At 35.2% G+C, this 22,585-nt stretch overlaps 1 protein-coding gene across 6 annotated transcripts in view; it reads right to left on the bottom strand.

The window, feature by feature from the left end:
- NRXN1 (neurexin 1) overlaps nucleotides 1–22,585 on the bottom strand; it is a 1,138,235-nt gene that overhangs the window by 134,505 nt on the left and 981,145 nt on the right. For 4 of the 6 annotated variants that reach the window (XM_011961493.1, XM_011961491.1, XM_011961488.1 and 1 more), the window contains 2 exons: nucleotides 3,511–3,600; nucleotides 1,828–2,147 (listed from right to left, as the gene is read on the bottom strand). In XM_011961493.1, the coding sequence (XP_011816883.1) occupies nucleotides 1,828–2,147; nucleotides 3,511–3,600 (410 nt within the window). The remainder of the gene's footprint in view (nucleotides 1–1,827; nucleotides 2,148–3,510; nucleotides 3,601–22,585) is intronic. The other 2 variants (XM_011961492.1, XM_011961494.1) reach the window with 1 other exon arrangement.

Below are 22,585 nucleotides of genomic sequence, written 5' to 3'. Positions count from 1 at the left end.
TGTCCTCTTGTGAATTATTTTAGATAAAGCAAAGTCTATCAATTTATTTGAGTTTCATTTTTCCTGTATCAGATTTACTTTAATAACTTGCTTATCAGTAAGTGAACCATAAATCTACAACAGTAACAAATCATTAATGAAATATTAGCAAAGAATGTTAAATGGAGCTATTGGGCAAGCATAAATCTTTCTAAAGTCACAAGTCTTTATCCAGGGAATTAAGTGCTATGATGTTATCGGCAACCTTCTAAATCCTAACAAGAGAGAAAATCAACAAAAGGATCACACTGTAGGCAAATATTCCTACTAAAATGTATATTCCTTGAGGGCAGGGATTTTTGTTTGCTGTTACCAACATATCTTCATGCCTAAAAAAGTATCTGGGACATGTAGAGAGTGATCAATAAATATATATTTGTGAACATCCTATAAGACATCCCATTTTATTTTGTAGCCAAATGCAAATAGGAAAAGAAAAGAGAGAAAAATGAAAATAAGTGCACATGCAGGTGCAATATATCCAACACTACATTGAATTTGCAGAATTTGTATTTTTTGCCCATCCCTCTTCTAGGACATTTTCTCTTCCTGTATTCTGTTCCTCTCACCCTTTTCCATTCAAAGTAAAAATCAGAGTCTGTTTTCTTCATTTTCTGGGAAACATATGTTAATTCATATTTAGGGTGCTGATACAAACAGAATTTGCCTTCTATTATTTTCCTTCCAAATTGGATGCAGGTCTGTTTCAAATGTAAGAAGTAAAAGCAAATTTAAATATAATTATCATTCTTGCTTCTTCAGAATGTACTTTTCTGGAAAAGTAGGGATCGTGTATTTGGAAAAGCTTTAAATGGCACCTACTGAATATACTCACTATCAGTAAAACAGAACAAAATGTAACAATTAATTTTGGACCAAGGATAATACACAATTCTGAAAGAATTAACAACTGGATATGTACAAAGGCTATAAATGCCAACAGGAATCTAATGGCATTTGAACAGCATCTAACAGCACTTCAAATAAGGGTTTTTTTTCCTGTGTTCTTCACTAATGGAACAACAATATCCAAATCAGTGCCTGAAATGTAGTAGGCAATCAATAATTACGTCTTGATTGAATTAACATACTTCCAAGTTGTGCAAATGCCACATTTAAAAATTACATTCTTCAAAAATTTTAGGCACAAGATTGAAATAAGCTAATTAAAGTTAATTCTATGTGAGGGCAAATAATCACATATACAAAATATCTTATCCCATATTTTGGGTTTGCGTGCTTAGATAAACCAACAGAATTTTTTTTTTTTTAATAAATAGTGAGAGTAGACCCATCATTCACCAAAAAGGCCACATGGCTATCAATTCAAAATTTTAAACTTCAAAATACAATAGAAGTATTGTACTATTTAAATATCTCTTTTAAGATTACATTTGCTTTGATTTTATTTTGAAGTGCTAAGCTTAAACAGACAAGGTTTTCAAATATTTCATTAACTTGTTCATTTAAACTAAAAAGTGAAAATCCTATGTAATCAGCAGACAATCCACTCAGCTTGGGCTAGAGGAGGGTTATGGAATCAAAACTATCATTTAGCATCTAACCAACCAAAACAAAATCTTTTGTAAAAGTCCACAAAACTCTAATGAACAACATATACACATTTCATATTCAAACGGAATGCATTATGTTAAGCTAATCTCAAAGGAAGCTGTAGTGCCTGAGATCAGAAAAATGTTCCATTTTAGAAGAAAACACACATGCAGAAAAGCCCACTATCATAAATAATATAGGATGAAAATAAAGGAATAAAATCCACAGGCTCACCTGGCTAATGGGTTCTTTCGTCGGGGGCTTTCCTCTTCTGGCTGTGCTAGTAGCCAGGGTCGTGGTAGTCTCCATAATTGATGTGGACATCTCTGATTGCATGGCAGTGGCTGTCGACTCAGTTGTCATAGAGGAAGGCACTTCACCAACCAGTCTCACATTTCCCACTATGGCGATGTTGGCATCGTTTTCGGCTGCCATATTCAGAACTTTCAAGCCATTGTAGTAAAGCCCAGAGAGCTGGCCCTGGAAGGGCTGGCCCTGCTCTTTCCCGCCAATTATTATGGTTGCTTGGCTATTGAAGATTGTGAGCTGACGCCCTGTAAAAATAATATTACATACATGCAAAAATGTTGATTGTGAACTCTATATCTACAAAGGATGATAAAACATATCTTTCATGGGGTGAATAATGAGAGCAATAAACTATAAGAGAGGCATTTGACTCATAATTCATTGCTTATAAATGAGGTGTCCATGAAATGCATAATTATTGGCAAATACTTGTAAATTCTCAACTTATTATAAATGTAGTGCTTTTGCTAAAAGACCAATCAAAGATATTTATTACAAATCAGTTTTTAGTGGATCCCTTTCTCCTTTTACATCAAGATCTTATATTGTTGGTGTCTTAGGTCTAAATTGTTAAATTTTAAAAATGTAAGATAACATTTCAAGTATTTGTCATTCTGAAATTACCACTGACAGAAACTAATACATAGCAGCTGAAATCTAATTTAAATTTTATGGTAAAAATTTCATAATTCACATAATGTCCACATATATCTATATGTTATTCTTTAGTGCTGTCTATTTTTTGAAGGCAGTCATTCAATTGTTATTTGAATTATTCTATTTTTCCGGCAATCACACTGAAAAGAAATGCATGGTTTACACTGAGCATGTCAGAGACAAAAAAATTCCAAAAATATTTTTCTGATTGGCTTTCAGCACATCTATCAAAACAAAACAAAATGAAAAAAAAAATAGCTTCAGATGTAAAAAGCGGCTTCAGGAATGATACACAAACCAATGGAGAAATGATGGCACATTTCCATCAAACAGCAATCCTTAACAACAATCCCATTATCATCAAATTGAGTATCCAGTTTTAGCAGATTGCTCTCTGCTCATAAAAGCATGCACACAACTTTAAGTTCAGTTTTAATTAGGTCTTGTTCCCAAATCCTCTTAGAAGGTTGCAAACGTTAAAGGGACTTCATTATGACCGGCAATTCATATTGCCCACTATTTAAGATTCCTAGAGTTTAAACAAAGAGTTTTTTTTTTTTCAGGACCATAATAAAGATATCAGAACTACATATATTTTAGTTAATAATTTAGAGGCTGGAACATGTAATATAATCTATGAACGATTTATCATTTTGGGTTAATGCTTGCTGTGAGTACCCTCATAGATTGAGTTAGTGGATTATATTTAACAGTCCCTTTAACCTTAAGTTAACTGGGTAAGATTATTAAACAGCTGGTACGTCTAAAAATGTATAGAAATTATTATACAAGGTATGCAAATATTACTATCTACATTTTACTGTTTTAAAGTTGTTTTTAATTTAGTTTTACGGAAAATTTATTTTTTATGTTTATTAGTGTTACAATGAAGTACTACTTGGTTATGTTCAAATTATTTTTTTATTTGAAGTTTTAATCAATGTTTTTTACCTTTGTCGAGTAGCCATTCATCAACTACTCGACCAAGTCGATATGGAATTCGCTGTCTAGCAATCGCCAGGCGCTCGTTATCATTGTTTCCTTTAAAGTTTAAAGAGACATTTCATTGGTTAAAATCTGTAAGGTCAAAGGTTAAAAGTTAATACTTAAAGCTTGAGCTATACAGTTGCCACATGATTTTTTGAAATTTGGAATTTTAAAAAGTTCTACCTAGAACATTTCATGTTTCAGACTTGTCATTCATTCATTTATTTTATTTTAGCAAACAAAATTATTCCTATGTTAATTGAAAATTAGAAATCTGCATTTGAGCTAGGTTATTAAACTTATGTTATAGACAGACCCGAACAACCAATTTAAACAGCATATAATAGCTTTACAAAAAATGACCATTGACCTCAGGGTTTTGTCTTTTTGATGTTTCTTATTAACTAGTTAAACATGTTCAGGTGAAACAGGTTTAAGTTTTCAAAATACATTCAACCTCTTATTCCAGATTAGTAATTTATGATCACCAAACTTAATACCATCTTTGGCACACTGAAGCATCTAAAATAGGCCTAGCATACTTTATTTCCTAGTCAGAAAATAGAAATTCTTATTCACCTCATTTAAGAAAACAACAAAGTCCAAATAGTTCTTGTGTATTTCATACAAATTGATTTATCAATCACTTGGACATCACAAGAGAATACATCTTACATCATCCAGATATGTTATTACAGGAAAAGGCTTTGACAAAAGTGACTTTATTTGAGTGTCCTTGAGTTTCATTTAAAGCTTAACATGTTGAAGCAAATAACATTTGAAAAAATAATTATATGTATGTTTTTATATAGTCAAATAACTGCTTTTTATGAAGTTATTCTTTAAAAGCATGACTGCTTAAGGAACAAATACAAGCCACAAACAGTGGCCCCTATTCATAGATCTAACCTAAGTGAGAAGCCCTGCTTCTTTGCATAAAAAATGATCTGCTAGAAACACTGTTTAAATTGACCTTGAATATTGCTTGCAAATAGATGAGTGTTTTCTCAATCTGTAAAGCACTTAGGAAGAATCTGAGATGCCATCTCGGTGCTGAATTCTGTATAATGCAAGAAGAGATTTTCTATTCCATTAGAATTAACTAACATGGAAATTTGAGCTAAGACATTTTGGCATTAGCTCAGATGAGGACTCAGAGGTGAAAGAAATGTTGAACAGTAGTACTATCTACATAAAAAGACTGGAGCATTTTGTTAGAGAAGATAAACAAATCAATTTACATTTTATTTCTCTGATTTAGAATAATTTATAAGTGCTTTCTTTTGCTACTCTTATAATACATTATACTTACCACAATAAACCCAGCATAATACTGATTACACGCTTTTGGAGAAACAGAAAAGAACTATCTTTTAGGCCTCATCAGTTTGTCATCTGAATGTCTATATGACTGAATGTATTTCACACATTAATATTTAATTTAAAATGCAAATATCAAAGTCAAGGCAAATATAAAGTTTAATGAAAACATTAATGTGTATTTTATATTTATATTACACATATAAAATATGTAAAATAATATTTTATAATGTGGGAATATAGTTTTGTTAAACTAATAATTTTTTAAAAAGGACACTAATGGTACAAAATTCCAACCCTGTCTTCCATTTTTAAAAGTGTAAACAATTTGTGTTCTCTTTTGTATGTTTGCATATATGCATATTTGGACATTTTTTAAAAAATGTAATACTAGTTACTTCAGGACAGTGTGATTATTGATCAATTACGTGTTTTTGGCTTATATGTGATTTTATATAATAAGCATGTTTGACATGTGTAATTTGAAAAGCAATCACAAAATATTTTTCAAAAATACACACCCTTTGCTCTATAGTCTTCTTTGTCACTCAATACTCATCCCAGCTCACACTAGTATAACACTTCTGACAACTTTATGATTAGGTGGTTCCTCATGTTTTTCATGCTAAAGTCTTCCAATCATCAGGAATGACCCACATTCTCTCCGACACCATCCAAATCTAGGTTGCAAATTCCTCTTGCCCAAGTACTACTACAGTCTATTGACAGACTTCTCTGCATCTTCTCTGCAATTAATCACACCCATTTTCCACATCTCAGTCAATATCTAATTATGCCACTTGTCTAGTATAACCCTTCGCATTTCTCTTAGGATAAAATCTCAGACCCTTAGTGAAGTTTATAAGTATTTCCACGATCTGGTCCCTTCCTACCTCTCTGTCCTCTCTCACAGCCATCACTGCCTCACTCTGCTCTTTTTATCCTTATGAGACTTCTTTCAATTCTTCCAAAGTTTTTCTTTCTTCTCTCTGGGCCTTTGCACATGTAGCTTCCTTTATGGGAAATACTCTCCCTTGCTCCAACCTCATCTCCATTTTTCATTAGCTAACCATTACTAATTAATGGAATCTTCTTGGCAGAAACATTTTTCCCCAGAAGGTATTCCCTCATGTCATCAGGTTAGATTAGGACACTTGACTATGTGTTTTGTAGTTCCTGAAACATGCCCTTTAGAAAGAAGCATTGAGTCTATAATTGCAAACTTGATAGTTTGCCTTCAAACTCTGAATATCCCTCCATGAGGTCAAGTACTATGCTACTATGTGCAGTATTTATTATTTCTTCAGTGCTTACTTGCACAATACCTATCACATACACTCCTATGAAATATCTGTAGAATGAAGTAGTCAAGAAAATATCGTTTTTAGTTCTGGTGGCTTCTGTTGTATTATTAACACATTCTTACAACCCAACAACATTAAAAAGAAAAAGAAAGTAAATACTAGTGTCCAGAGAATAAACCATTTGTAGCTAAGCCTCTCTTTGCACTTTTCAAAGGAAACACCATATCCTTCACTTATAATTTTATTTTTCAATGAATTGTCACTGATTTGAACATCTCTACAATCAGTTCATCATTTGTTTAACAATAAATTCCCCATGTCACAAAATTGGTAAACATAGTTATTATTAGTAAGGAAAGGTTGGGGAAAAAAGTTCTAAATAAGACAGGTGGAGAAAAACCAAAGTTTTATAGATTATTTTAATGACTTTAAAAAAGATCACATAAACACATGAATACATTCACACATACATACATACAATTTGTCCTCAGACATTTGACTAGTATTAATAGAATAATTGTGTGATTGATACAGTATGACAGTACGATGTAAGTCAACAGAAGATTTTGAAGATCCTTGCTGAGACTCAGCTAAAGCAAGAACATAAACACTGAATTCGCAATGATTAACAGAGGTCACCTAACAACAACAATAAAACAATGTAGAAAATACAGTAGGCAGTAGGCACAAGTATGAAAATATGTGATAATATATAAGAAAGGTAGCCACACAAGGGGATCATATCTTCCTACTATCCCAGAATATCAGATGCCTGCTAATTCAGTGAGCACTGTTTTAAACTGAAGAACTTTTTAATTACATGACAGACTTTATTCTTGTATGGATAATGAATGGAAAATCAGATGGTGCTTATTCAATTCAATATAGGCCTACTTTATTCTCTAAATTCTTTGTTCTCCTACTAGAATAAAAAACTAGTGACTTTTCTGTGGCAACATTACATGTAGATACATTGTGACATGGTTTGGCTGTGTCTCCACCCAAATCTCATCTTGGATTGGTGCTCCCATAATCCCTACATGTGGCAGGAGGGACCCAGTGGGACATAATTGAATTATGGGGGTGGGTTTTTCCAATGCTGTTCTCATGAGAGTAAATAAGTCTCACGAGACCTGATGGTTTTATAAAAGGGAGTTCTCTTGCTGTTTTTTTCTTGCCTGCCACCATGTAAGACATGCCTTTGCTCCTCCTTCACCTTCTGCCATGATTGTGAGGCCTCCCAGCCATGTGGAATTGTGAGTCCATTGAACCTGCTTTTCTTTACAAATTACCCAGTCTTGGGTATTTCTTCACAGCAGTATGAAAATAGACTAATACATTAAATTAGTACTGGTATAGTGCAGTACTGCTATTAAGATACCTGAAAATGCGGGAGTGACTTTGGAACTGGGTAACAGGCAGAGAATGTAACACTTTGGAGGGCTCAGACGAAGACAGGAACATGTGGGATAATTTGGAGCTTCCTAGAGACTTGTTGAATGATTTTGACCAAAAAGTCTAGCCTGAGGTGGTCTCAGATAGAGATGAGGAACTTATTGGGATCTGGAGCAAAGGAAACTATTGCTACGTTTTAGCAAAGAGACTGCCAGCATTTTGTCCCTGCTCTAGAGATCTGTGGAACTTTGAACTTGAGAGAGATGATTTAGAGTATCTGGTGAAAGAAAGTTCTAAGCAGCAAAGTGTTCAAGATTTGACTTGTGTGCTCTTAAAAGCATTTAGCTTTACTCATTTATAAAGATATGGTTTGGAATTGGAACTTAAGTTTAAAATGGAAGCAGAGCATAAAAGTTCAGAAAATTTTCAGCCTGATGATGCAAAAGAAAAGACAAACCCTTGCCTGAGGAGAAACTCAAGCCAGCTGAAGAAATTTGCATAGGTAATGAGAACCCAAAGGTTAATTGCCAAGACAATGAGGAAAATGTCTCCACAGCATGTCAGAGATCTTTACAACAGCACTTCCCATCACAAGTCTGGAGGCCTAGGAGGAAAAAATGTTTTTGTGGGCTGAGCCCAGGGCCTTGCTGTTTGTGCAGTCTCAGGACTCAGTGTTTTGCATCCTAGTGGTAGCTAAAAAGGCCAATGTACAGCTCAGGTCGTTGCTTCAGAGGGTGCAAGCCCCAAGCCTTGGTGGCTTATGTGTAATGTTGAGCCTGTGGGTGCACAGAAGTCAAGTATTGAGGTTTGGAAACCTCTACTTAGATTTCAGAGGATGTATGAAAACACCCGAATGTCCAGGCAGAAGTGTGCTGCAGGGAGAGAGCCCTCATAGACAACCTCTGCTAGGGCAGTGCAGAAAGAAAATGTGGGTGGGAGCCCCCACACAGAGTCTCCACTGGGGCACTACCTAGTGGATCTGTGAGAAGAGGACCACTGTCCTCCAGATCCCAGAATGATAAATCCACTGACAGTTTGCACCATGCACCTGGTAAAGCCACAGACACTTAACATCAGCCCGTGAAAACAGCCAGGAGGGGGGCTGTACCCTGCAAAGCCACAGAGACAGAGCAGCCCAAGACCATGGGAACCTACCTATTGCATCAGCTTGACTTGAATGTAAAACATGGAGTCAAAGGAGATCATTTTGGAACTTTAAGATTTGTCTGCCTCACTAGATTTCAGATTTGCATGGGGCCTGCAGACCCTTCATTTTGGCCAAGTTCTCCTATTTGGAACAGGTATATTTACCCAATGCCTGTACCCCCACTGAATCTAGGAAGTAACCAGCTTGCTTTTCATTTTATAGGCTCATAGGCAGAAAGAACTTGCCTTGTCGCAGATGAGACTTTGGACTGTGGATTTTTGAGTTAATGCTGAAATGAGTTAAAACTTTGGGGAACTGCTGGGAAGGCATAATTGATTTTAAAATGTGAGGGCATGAGATTTGGGAGGGGCTGGGTGGGGGGGATTATATGGTTTGGCTGTGTCTCTACCCAAATCTCATCTTGAATTCTAGCTCCCATAATCCCCATGTGTCATGGGAGACACCCAGTGAGAGGTAATTGAATCATGGGGCCAGGTTTTTCTCATGTTGTTCTCATGATAGTGAATAAGTCTCTCGAGACCTGATGGTTTTATAAAAGCAGTTCCCCTGCAGATGCTTTCTTGCCTGCCACCCTGTAAGATGTGCCTTTTCTTCTCCTTTGTCTTTCTGACATGAATGTGAGGCCTCCCTGGCCATGTGTCACTGTGAATCCATCAAACCTCTTTTTCTTTATAAATCACCCCAGTCTCCAGTATTTCTTCATAACAGTATGAAAATGGAAACATTGTTTACCAAATGAAGACACATCTAAATAAAGTACAGTGACAATGTCTTTTTAATAGATGACTCCCCATGTCCTTCCACTATCAGGTATAAAATAGTTCAGAATGTTTAGATTCTCCAGGACTAGGCCTATATTTTTCCTTTACCTCATGATTTTCATAAAAATGTTGCATACTAAAAGTGGTAATGGAAGTATATTATTTTAAATAATTTCCCAAGATGTATTTCTTTACAAATTCACGGTATTTACTTGTAAAATAACATTCAGTAGCTTTGCATGATTTTGTTGATTATATCTAATACTGTCCACAGTTCAATATACATCTAGCGCTTACATGCAATATAAAGGATATAAACCATTTGATGAGGAAAGGTCAAAGGCAAAAATAATTTCCAATGACCTTTTCTTTTCTTTGGAAAGCTTCAGAATCTACCATCAAATATGCTGAGATGTAGAAGCATTACATAGACAGTTTGTGAATGGTCATTGTAAGTGGGCTTCAGCTGATAGGTGAGATGAAAAACAAGTGGAATGTCCCTGAAAATTCAAATCAAAACAAAGTTGAATCTTTTGAAGAAGACATTTTACCTTCAAGTATTCTAAAACAGAGGTAAGGATAAAGCAATAATGACCCACTTTTCCAAGATCTATACATTCTGTGTTATAAAAAGGGTCCAAAAGGAATTTCACCTTTTTCTAAAAGCATAAAACTCTACTATAGCAATATGCTGGGCAAATAGGCTTGACTTATAAAAGCAGAGCTTCTCATTGAACAGTTAAAAGATAACAATTTAGTCTCACACTTTTCCCATGATAAAAGCAGGAGAGGATTTTTCCTTTGATTTCTTTCCTTTTTCCTCCAGTTAATTTTGTGTGGTTTGATCTGTTGCTACCTCCACTGAAAACGTCAGTGACAACATACATGCCTCTGCCGAAGTAATTTTTAAGCAATGAAACTGCATGTAAAATTTGGTTTTATTTTCCTTTCAATTTAAGAAAGAAATAACTATTCTTGACAGGAGGAAAGACTCCCTTCCCCCCAATCCCTGTAGTAATGCCATTGCAACAAGGTAAAATCTCTAATTGGAGTGACCACTTTGTAAGGTACTAAATGTCATTAATACTTCAAACAAGTTTCCTGGGGTGAAGAATTCAAAGGAAAATCTGATGGCTTAATTGGAATGTGAACCCTCATTTGATTAAATCCCAGATAATTTTATTTGCCTATCTGTCTAGACCAAATATTTGTATCTTCCAAAATTGATTTATCAAAAACTAATTCCAAACATGATAGTATCAGGAGGTAAAGCCTTTGGGAGCTGATTTGGTCATGAGGACAGAGCTCTCATGAATAGGATTAGTGCCCTTATAAATGAGGCTCCAGAAAACTCCCTTCCCTCATTCTGTGATATGAGGATACAATGAAAAGATGGTCACCTGTGAACAATGAAGCAAGCCGTCACTAGAAATGGAATCTTGTACTTGCCAGTCTTCCCAATCGAAAGAAATAAGCTTTTATTGTTTTTAAGCCACTCAGTTAATAATATTTTATTATAATTGCCCAAAAGGACAAAAATACCATGTAACAATACTTGGTCACATTTTAGTCCATTTATTCTATATGAACAAGCAGACTTTCAGGAAATGAGAGTAATTTCAAAGAATCAAGGTAAGCAGCACAAAGCAATAAAACCCAAATCCTTGACTTGGAGTTAAATTTCATGGTGTGACTCAGAGAACAAAGATAAATAAAATTTTAATCATATTTTTATAACTATTGGTCAGTAGAGACAAGGTATATGAGCATCACTGATGTATAGTTTTTCTCCTTTCATTTTAGATCTTCACCCTTGTTGTGTAATTTCTCCTCAGAAATAAAGGTGTCAGTGTTTGATATGACATATTACTATCTTAGGGGAAAAAATAAAGAAAAACAATGTTATGAACCAAACATTTGTGCAATATGAAAATAAAAATAACAAGAACAAAAAGATACTTGCTTCTTTGGAAGGCTTCTTATTTCTTGAGTTTTTAACATTGGGAAAGGAAACACAAAAGGATTCTGAAAGTCATCTATACCTCAAGAGAAGATTAGTAACCTGTGTATAGAATGATTTTTAAATGAGAACATGACATTTGGATATATCTAGGCCCAGAAGGCAAAGTAATAGTTTTGTAAACATACTCTGATTTTAAGTGCAGCATAATCACGTAATTTTCAACTAAATGCAATGTGTATTGTTGTCATATAGACCATACAGATACCATAATGCCTAACTTAGCTGATAATGTTCCAAATAAATAGATTTTGAACATCATTGGCACCTTTTGAGAAACAAACTTTTGAAAAATATAGCTACTCTAATAAAACATTTATCTTATATATTACTTGATTTCCTATGTCATTAAAATGTGTACATAACAAATACACATATCTAATTGGCTCCAGTCTACTCCAGTTTCGTCTCAAACCACTTATCTCTGACTCTTTAAATTAGTCACTTTGTAATTTTTTCAATTCCTTTAGCTAAGCCAATCCACTTCAAACCCGACATTCTCCTTTGCATTGCAAATTTCTCACATCCCTGTGTACTCAACATCTTTGCCCACCTCAACACACACACACACACATGCACACATACACACACACACACACACACACACACACATCTGAGGCTGGCTAAATTTTTTTCTTTTTTAACTATCAGCTTATAGATTTCTCAAGGAAGCATTCCCTGTGTCTCCTACTGCTCCACCAAATTATTCTAATTAATGAATTCTTCCACTATGCATTCTTACAATACTTGGTCGCAATATCTATAATCATGATCAAATAAGTTCATGTAATTGATTCTAGATTCTAGATTCCTTGTGAGCAGGAGCCATGTCTGTCTTGTTCAATGCTGTATGCCTTATCAATAACACAATAGTGAGCCCATGGTAATTCCTTGATAAGTAATTTCTAAATGAAAACTGAACCCACACAGTTATGCAAAAAGTGTCACTTGAGGTAATTTTTTGCATGATGATACAGTGGTATTTCTTGTTCAAGATTCATAAGGCAGTAAGATTGCTAGTATCCACATATATATATATATTCACAAACACTATTGGGTTGTGAGAGGAATAGAATTTTGCAAAATATTATAGTAAACTTTGCTTGGACATCAAATTTCCTTTTTTCTTCTTGACCATTTAGTGTCCACTAATTATATATGTGTGTGCGTCTATTTAGTTTATTCAGTTTACTAGACACTAAACTAAATAGAGATAAAATATGTGTCTCTCTGTATATAATATATATAGTTACTGACTCATTATATATAAAAAATGAATCAGTAATTCTGCTTATCTTTCATCAATTTTGAATTTGCCATTGTAGTACACAATAGGACAAATCTTTTAAATCTTGTTTTTATGCGTAACTACAAGTCAATGATTTATAGTCTGAGGTGAGCTCTACTGTGATGCATACACATTAGGAGAAAAATTAATACCACGTGGGATCTTTTTGGTTTTTTTTCCTAATTGTGTAGAGACCTGATCATGCCAATCTTTGATTTGGTCAGGGGGAAATTTCTGCAAGGGCTTCAATTCTCTAATGACTGTGTATAAGAAACACAGTCTTGGACTTGATGAACCTTCAAAATATGTATCATCTCCAAGACTATATTTTCTAGATTAATTTTAGTGGTGAATTCTTTCAAATAAATTGAAATGTTGATACTCTGGTTTCTCTTCACATCGTATTAATATTTTACTAAACTGAATCTTTTACTAAATTGAAATGTTAACCCTCCAAGGAGCATTCACTTCCAAAGTTCATCAATAAATACATCAACGTCTTGTAAAGAGAGCAACTTTCATTTAACCAAGGCAAAAATGATACAAAGTTGAAGCTTATAAAATCAGGTAGTAGAAGTTATGGATCTTCTAGCTTTTGTAACATGAGGGCAGAGGGCTTCTAGAGTTTGCCTGATTCGTGGCTGATAAGGAGCAGTGAGGGGCTTGGATTGTCTTCTGGACTTTTAAGACCTCACTGAATGATGAACACACACTACCAGAATCTAAGGATGGTTTTTGTCAGACAACAGGACCAGACCAGCCAGTAAGGCTACGATTAAGTTTCATGCATGCTGGGAAATCCAGTTTTTCAGTATGAAAGTGGTCTGTAGGTAAAGAAACTAAAGAAAACAAAGGACCACCAGAAAATAGGAAAATAATGTATTGAGGAGCTGTATGTTTTATGCATTGTGTTACTTGCTTATATAGGTTATCCTATTTGATCCTGGTATTGATCCCAGACCATAAGTACCTCTTATTTTACTGATGGAAAAACTGAGGCTCAAAGAGATGACATAAAACTAATGCTGCATCATACATCATAGAAAGAGGAACCATTTGAACCCAGATATAGCTGACTTGAAAGCTGTTTCATGGAATAGTTACAAAGTAATATCTCTTAATACCCTGAGTCATAAGGGACAACATCTTCTCTTTAATCCTTACAACCCTCTTTTGTATAATGGAAGATGTCATTAAGGCTTGTCTACAAAGTTTCTGTCTTCTAGAGTCTGGGGTGAGATTGCCCTTATGGACACATGAAATCAGTAATCTTCCCCAAATTCTCAAGGATTTATCAGGAGGATAATTTTATCATCTCCATTTTATAGATTAAGACAGTGAAACAGAGGTAAGTAAAGTGATCAAAGACCTATAACAGTGGAGATCCCAGTGAGAAGCAGTATTTTGGTTTTTCTTTCCTTTTATAATGATGCCCTATATGCATAGCCATTGGAGACATAAAATATTCCAGACATTCCTTGTCTTTACCCCTAACCTATAAGAAAAGCCACAACAAGCATAATAATCCACCAACTTCAGTGCTCTTTGGATGTTGAACCTCTCCAGAAACACGCTGGAAATGGAGAGAGGATCCTAGTTGTGACACCAAAGACCACTGTACTTCATTGACTTGTAAGACAAAAAGAATATTGCAAAATGTTACAGTAAATTTTACTTGGACATCACATTTCCTCTTTTCCTTCTTGCCTATTTCTTATCTCTGCATTTCCTTTTACACATCTCCAGAAACCCAGTGCTTTCACGCCACCTGTCAATAACTCAAGGTGTATATTTACATCTGCGGTTCCTACATATATCTCACGTTCCAAAAATACTTCACCTTCATTCTTCTCTAGTGCCAATAATTAAACCCCGGTTTCTTTAGTATAGCTTGGCTAGATGTTAGAAAAGCAATCGGACTCAATAAAGTCAATACATAAGCATTGACCATGTACTCTGAAATTATTGTGCTCTGAAAGGCATTCATCAATACCTCATATGGATTCTGTTGTCGGAGAGCTTACAATTTGTCTAGGGAGTCAAGGGGCCAAATGAGGAAAGTTAAAAAATAAAAGATTTAAGTAAAAGTTCAAGATAATAGATAATGAGCCATAAGTATGCAATTAACCACCACGTGAAATGTTTTAGTTCCCATAGAAGTTCAGAGAGAACAATGGATTAGAGCAAAGAAGGTGTGATGGAACACAAACGATTGCACGTAGATCACAATCAAAATTTCATTGAAATAAAAATGAGGTAAAAATTTGTCATAATGTGAATATTAATCCTCAGAAGGTTGACAATTGATCATTATCTTAAACTTCATAATGCTATTCACCCCACATCTATTTTTAAATAAATAGACTCTCCAATAAAACATATTTAGTCTCAAAATGTAATTACAAGTATGATCAATAATGGTAAAATATTTATGTCATGAGACATGAAAAAAAAGAAAAAACTCTGATAAAACTACTAAGTAAAATGCACTGAAAATCGGCAAGAATTTGAAGGCAATGTGTAAAAGTGAAATATTTGTGTTAGGATGGAGAAATTAATGGTGATCTTTCTTCAAACTTCAATTTTATATTATTGATACTACATTTATGCACATTTCAACTTTGTTCCCACTGCTTCCTTAAACACATATACACATACTCATTTTCTCTAAATTAAATGCAATATATTAATGTAATGCTACAGGAAGAGGGGGTGGTGCAACTCAAGAGTTCTGTCAGTCATTCTCACAGCTAGAGAGAGCACGCAAATCTCAAGTAGGGTGATGCGCTGTTCGTGACTAATGCTTCAGATGACATCCCAGCTCCTTACGTGAAACAGCAGGCTTTTATATCCAGTTAAACAATATCTTCACGTGAGACTGCTGTGATGTTGGGCGTAGAAGGCCGCAGGCTGTCTACTACAGAGTTCAATGGTGCTTTGGGGAAGAAATTAGAAGCTTAGTGCATGTCTAACTAGCTTAAGTAATGTCTCCCTTTACATCCCTCTCTTATGTGGATTTACATTAAGATATCTAGTGTTTCTTTATACAAAGATTTGTAGAAGCACTTGTTCCCACTAGCTACTTACATTCAAAATTTTTGGTTTGGATATTGTTTCATCAGATTAGTTTGAAATAAAGGTACCCTTGTGAATTTTGGATCTCATTGCCTGTGTGGACTGAACAGTGATTTAAATTTTCTTCCCTACACCTTTAAATGTTGTTTGTTTCCCACTGCAAAGGGACTGGAGTATCATATCAAAAACCAGCAGCAAGAAATGAAAAACAGCAGGGACAAGCAGATAACAAAATACAGAACCTACTCTGATAAATTAAAGGTCATGCTCTGTTATCATGCATACTAAAGAGTTCTTTTGTGCTAGTTGTGTAGCATTTAAGACAGAAGAATGGTTTAACAGCTACAAAAACAGGCAGAGCCACTGATAGATAACACTAAACACTGAGAATAAGAAAAATGAAATGTAAGAGCAGCCCCACATTACCTTACAAATGGCATTTTGCCATTTTCCCAGATATAAGAATCTTGAGTACTTTCTAAATCATAACGTCATAACATTTAAGCCTATCCTCTCTAATAAAAACCTAAATATATATCTTTTTCTAAAGTGTATTTTCCCAGTTCTTGTTTTTTGAAAATTGGAAAATTATGTGGTTCAGCTGAAATTTCTACCACTCCATATCAATCTTGACTTTTAATCTAGTCTTCTTAATATTCAAATTGGTCCACGGAAAAAAACTAAGTGAATGTCTCATACACAGTCTGATGTGGCCTATAAATGGAACTGAGAAAGTTCCCTATTCTCAAGTGGAAAAAAAAAAGTCTAATTATTATGACATTCTAATCTTATTTGCAATGTACTTCAATCTCTCTCTTCCAGTTTTAACTGGAATGCAAGATTTTTTTTTTCAATTAGAAAGATGAGGTTTGCCCATTGTATGCAAATAATTTAAGATTAAATGGTCTGGAATTGCAAAGGACTGAGAGTTGGATAAAGGTGCTGGATAATTGCTAGCCCCCTTCAATTTTATAAAATGTGAAACCACTGAAGTAAAATAACCATTTTTTTTTCTTTTTGTAGATAAATTGAATACTGTGGATATGAATTTAAATTCCTAAAATAACTTTCCCCTAATACAAGTTAATTTTCTCTACCAGCAATTATTTCTTAAAAGTAATTATCCAGTGGTCAGAATCACTGAGGAAAGAGAACCTTGATGGTGAAGATAATGAGCTCTAATTCCTGGGTTCAAATCTTGGCTTCACTATTGACTAGCTGGATCAGTAGCATAACATCTTTTAACCTCAGTTTTATTATCTGTGAAATAGGTATTTGTAAGATTAGTGCCCAGAATATATGCTATATTAGCACAATGCCTGGCACATGGTAAGCACTCAGTAAATACTAGCCCTTACATTGCAGTCATGTCATTGTTTATTCTCTAGTATGACGTGCCTTATACAATATATCTAAGAATGTGTACATCACAAAAAATATTTTTTTACCCATCTGATCAAAGAAAGTTGAAGTAAATGTGAAGAAGAGTAGAAAATAAATCTATTTATCTTTCCTAGAATGAGTAATGGCCAAAGAGTGAGCCTTATTAAATGAGTGATGTCCAGAACGTAGGTGCTTTATCAAAATTACTGCACTTTCTCCCAAGCAATGTCATGTTTATTCTCAGAGGTTTATGAATGTTACTTTTAAGTCAATGGGAACAACTGAAAAGAGGTCATTAGCTGGAAGAAACCACACAAAAAGAAAAAGCAAACAGCCCCTGCCCTGAGGGAAAACAGAATTCAGGGTACTACCATCTGTTCTGTGCCAGCAGTATGGTGACAAAAGCTGTTCCCAGAATAAGAATGCTTTGGATAGCAATGAAGTCTTAAAATGACATTTGAATCCATATATTAATGCTTCAAAGGAATCCACTGCAACAGGAATGCCTAAAACTCTTCTTTTTGCCCCATAATGCCCCTGACAAAGAAGGGCCACAGAAACCATGAACAGGAGTGGATGCTGCTTGATCCATTTTCTGCAAAATGAGGTCTGGGAACTGGATGGCCTCTAAGCTGACCCTCAATGCTAATGGCCAATGGTCCCAGGCATCAGATGCTGTTGTTGTAAAGACAAGCATTAGGCCACCTTGTTAAAACATGGTGTCTGTGGATTTTCATGAGGAAATTAATTTTAGAGCCATTAAAAACAGAATACCATAAATGTTTTTTAACTCAGCAACTATCTTTTAAAAAGCAGTGAAATATTTAGCTTCGCATGTTCTTTTCTTCGTCTCTCTTTTTAAAACTAACTTATGGTGCCTTGACAATTTTATGAAGAATTTCAGTTGGCATCTATGGAGACCTTTATAATTAAGCCATTACATTTTTCTGAAATGTTTGATGTTTTAAGCTTATCTTTTTTCTTCTTTCTGCTATACAGACATACACACCTCTTATCACTGAGACATTTCTCTGCGTTCTTTCCACCCATTTACCACAGCATGTCATGGTTTTGACAGCTATTTTAAGAGGAGGAAGGCAGACATAGGTTAGATTTCAGGGTTTTTTTTTTTTTTTTTTTTTTTTTTGAGACGGAGTCTCGCTCTGTCACCCAGGCTGGAGTGCAGTGGCACAATCTTGGCTCACTTCAAGCTCTGCCTCCCGGGTTCACGTCATTCTCCTGCCTCAGCCTTCCAAGTAGCTGGGACTACAGGTGCCTGCCACCATGCCCAGCTAATTTTTTGTATTTTTAGTAGAGATGGGGGTTTCACCGTGTTAGCCAGGATGATTGCAATCTCCTGACCTTGTGATCCACCCGCCTCGGCCTCCTAAAGTGCTAGGATTACAAGCTTGAGCCACCGCGCCTGGCCGAATTTCAGTTTTACACACAGTAGTTAAGACAATGAAGGACAAGGCATTATGATGCTAGGAAATAGAGAAATTTGTCTCCTCTTCATTTGAATTTTTCAGCACCAAAGAGATTAGAGCAGAAAATTTTAAGAGGAAATCTGAGGACTTCAAGTCAATGGCTGCTCTTTGCAAGCCCTTTTTGTCCAAAGTGTATCAAAATAAACCTCTTCTTGGATTGCTCAAACACCTGTGGTCATGGGATCAATACTTTTGGAGCTATTTCTGGTTCAAGAGACATTCTCATGAGAGTTCCCTTCCAATCAAATCTATCAGGGGCTGACTTAAAAACCTGTAAGTGGCTCAATGTAACTCAGACTAAGTAGAGAACACCAATTAAAACTCAGGCATCCTAAATAATGCAGTAGGTACAGAGGAGAAATAGTTAATTGCATAAAATATATCAGAATAAAACTAGGAATTTCTCTACTTCCTTCAGTATTTTCTCTTAAACTTAAGCCACCTGTTATTTCTAGTGGATCTCTAAATGCAGAAAAGAATGAAGAGGAGATAAAAGCTACAAAGATACCCTACCAAATTTGAGCTGATGTTCCATTACTAAGGACAATTGGAACTGATGCACACACATGTTCTTCTCCATCTTTCTTATAGCCCAATAGATCTATAGTTAGGCAGTGTCATATCCAAGAAGAAGGCTGAACTAACTAGGCTGTATAACTCCGGTCCGATTAACATTTCCTCTAACACTTTCTCTGAAGTCTTTTAAATCTAAGTCTTGTTTTGACTTCATTGAAAATAAGCAGTTTGTTGGCATCCTCCACACAAGAACCCTACACATACTTAAAGACTGTTATGAACTCAATTGTTTATCCCCAAATTCATATGGTGAAGCCTTAACCCCTAAGACCTCAGAATGTGATGGTTTCTGGAAATAGAGACTTTAAGGAGGTGATTAAGTTAAAATGAAACTGTTAGGGTGGATCCTAATGTAATCTGACAAGTGCTTTTAAAGGAACACTGGACACACAAAGAGACACAAGGGATACACAGACATAGAGGAAGGACTGTGTGAAAACCCAGCAAGAAGGTGGATATCTGCAAGCCAAGGAAACAGGCCTCAGAAGGAATCAAACCTTCTGACAACTTGATTTTGAACTTCCAACCTCCAGAACTGTGAGAGAATAAATTTCTCTCATTTAAGCTACCACTCTGTGGTATTTTGCTATGGCAGTCCTAGCAAACTAATATAGAGATAATTTTAAAGTAGTTTGAAATAATATATTGTTAGTTTATTCACAGATCTTTGATATTAAGATGTGATAGTATTTTGCTGCCAGTTGCTAAAATAGTCTAAAAGTGAGTACTCATGGATTTGCACACAGAATAAAGTTCTATGTTAATGTCAAAATCATGTCCATTTTAATTATTAATTTTAGTTAAAATGTATTTTGTCCTGTTCTTGTTTTGCTGCAAATCATAATATTCTACATCGCAGTTCTGGTAATTACTAAAGTTACCAAATAAACTCTACCAATGTACATTTTTACATGACTAAAACTATAAAATAATATTATTTTCATCATGAAATATACATGATTATATATTATATGTAGTTCCATTAATGTATATAGAACAACTTTTCCAAAAGGAAGTACGTAACCTTTCATATCATTAAATGAAATTTCTTGAACAAAACAAAACATTTTCTTTTACCATTTTCTTCATTTCGTGGTAACTTCACTCCCTGTAACATCTGCTATGCAGATGACTGCAGCACTATTAAAAATTTACTGTCAGTGTTAACTTTCCAATTTATGTAAAAAGTCTCAGTGCAAAACAAATAATAAAAGCAACTCTGCATAAGACAAATCCTTACTTACGTTAATGATTACATCAGGAGACACTGTCTTATTTAAATATGCTTATATTTTCTTCAGTTTGGAAACTACTGTGAGATCTCAAAAGATACATGTGTCCACTTCAAAAACTCTAAAATTCTAAGTACCAAAGGACAAGTATATATTTATTCACACTAATTTTTATCCTCAGGAACTGCCTAAGGAATTAAAAAAAAAAAAGAAAAAGTGATTTTGAGAGATTATAATTAATTTTGTGGGGCTTGCTAAATAGTCATGGCAAAAAAAAAAAAAAAAAACAGTAACTTTCGCTGTTAATGTGGAATGTTTATCTTCTACTCAAAACTGAATGAATGTCTTACACTGTTGTGCTTTTCCTTTGGTGCTTATCACTGAAGAAGAATGCCAATTTCAAGCTCAACGTTGACATATACCTCAGTAAAGCTGCCCTGCAGCGGGGCTGACTACCTCCACTGAGAATGCCCAGGCACAGTGAAGGCCCAGTAAGTGGATGACTGCATCAGCTGGTCCTAAAACAAAAAGACTTGCCTACTATATGGATGTAATGACCTCAAGATCCCCTATATTTCCTAAGAAATTAGACATAGCCTCACCATTTCCGCCTACAAAAACAAACTTCAAAATATTTTTGGCCTGCTATCTATATGAATAAATGCTTATGAAAAGTGGACAAACTTTGTCTATGTCTTTGTCTTCTGCTCTCTTTTGATGTTCCTGGAGCCTATACCCTTAGGAAGAACTTGATCTTGAATTCCAATATCAGTGTCCTTCAAACTCCACTTTCCGTGTTATAGTAAGCAATGCCCGGACTGTCGTGTCACCTAGCTTAGCTCCAGACATTTACAGACATTTATTCTGGTACCTTTAGACTATTCCCTGCACTTTAGCCAGAAAATTTATATGAAATCATGTGTTATCTCTAATAGACTATGTGTTCCAAGGGACTGGTGACCATTCCTGCGCTCTGTGCTGTATCCCTAGCATAGTAAGTCCAGACACATAGCAGGTCTTAAATAAATATTCTAAATAAATTACTGAATTCACTGGGATTACATTTCCTCAGTCTCTTGTGTCTTCCACTATCCTTCGCTCTAACATGGCTTATCAATCATAATGAACCTCTGGAATACTTATCAGGCCTAACTCATGCTTCCAGTTTCTTTTTCATGATCCAGACTTACTGAATTTGCCTTCTATTCCTTCCAAATTCTGATTTTGCTGGCAAAAATAGATGGTCACAGTAGTGCTCACTTTTTTTAATGCAGTAAAAAAGAGAAGCAATTCGACATTAATATTTAGATACGGAGTCAACTTCCTTCTTAAACCTGACATAACGACTCTCTGCTAACTATTTGTAGAGATAGTCAACAATTCTAGTTTAGGAATTGAGAATAAAAAAAGGCATAGGCCTGTTAATCTCTTTTTAGGAAGAGTTTGAGCATTCTGATTAGAAACAGATCTCACGTAAGCTCTTACACATAAATGAGTGCACTATTAGTTTAATATTTTATCAAGAAAGAAGCAACATGAAGAAAAACAGGCATATTTTATAGCAACTTGGTACTTAATAGAGTTTATGTCAAAGGAGATCAGTGCAATGCATTTTCTTTTTTAGTTTTTGTTTGCACATTTTTTTAATGCCTGGAAAATATGAGGCTATGAGTAGGATCCCAGCTGTGCCATTAATGACATGTATAACCATCAATGCTTTATTTGGCTAGTCTTTAAAATAAACAAAAAAAATTATAGGTTGCCAGATTTTTTGAGGAAGAAATTTTATTTGATTACTGAGCTAAGGGACCCCAACATAGTATATTATCAAGAGTAGATCCAGTAGCTCACACCTGTAATCCCAGCACTTTGGGAGGCTGAGGCGGGCGGATCACGAGGTCAGGAGATCGAGACTATCCTGGCTAACACGGTGCAACCCCGTCTCCACTAAAACATACAGAAAATTAGCCGGGCGTGGTGGCGGGCGCCTGTAGTCCCAGCTACTTGGGAGGCTGAGGCAGGAGAATGGC

Source organism: Colobus angolensis, unplaced genomic scaffold (assembly GCF_000951035.1).
Source record: "Colobus angolensis palliatus isolate OR3802 unplaced genomic scaffold, Cang.pa_1.0 Scaffold558, whole genome shotgun sequence".
Classification (NCBI taxonomy): domain Eukaryota; kingdom Metazoa; phylum Chordata; class Mammalia; order Primates; family Cercopithecidae; genus Colobus; species Colobus angolensis.
The sequence above is the reverse complement of the archived record's forward strand: the minus strand, read 5'-3'. Positions and strand labels throughout refer to the sequence as shown.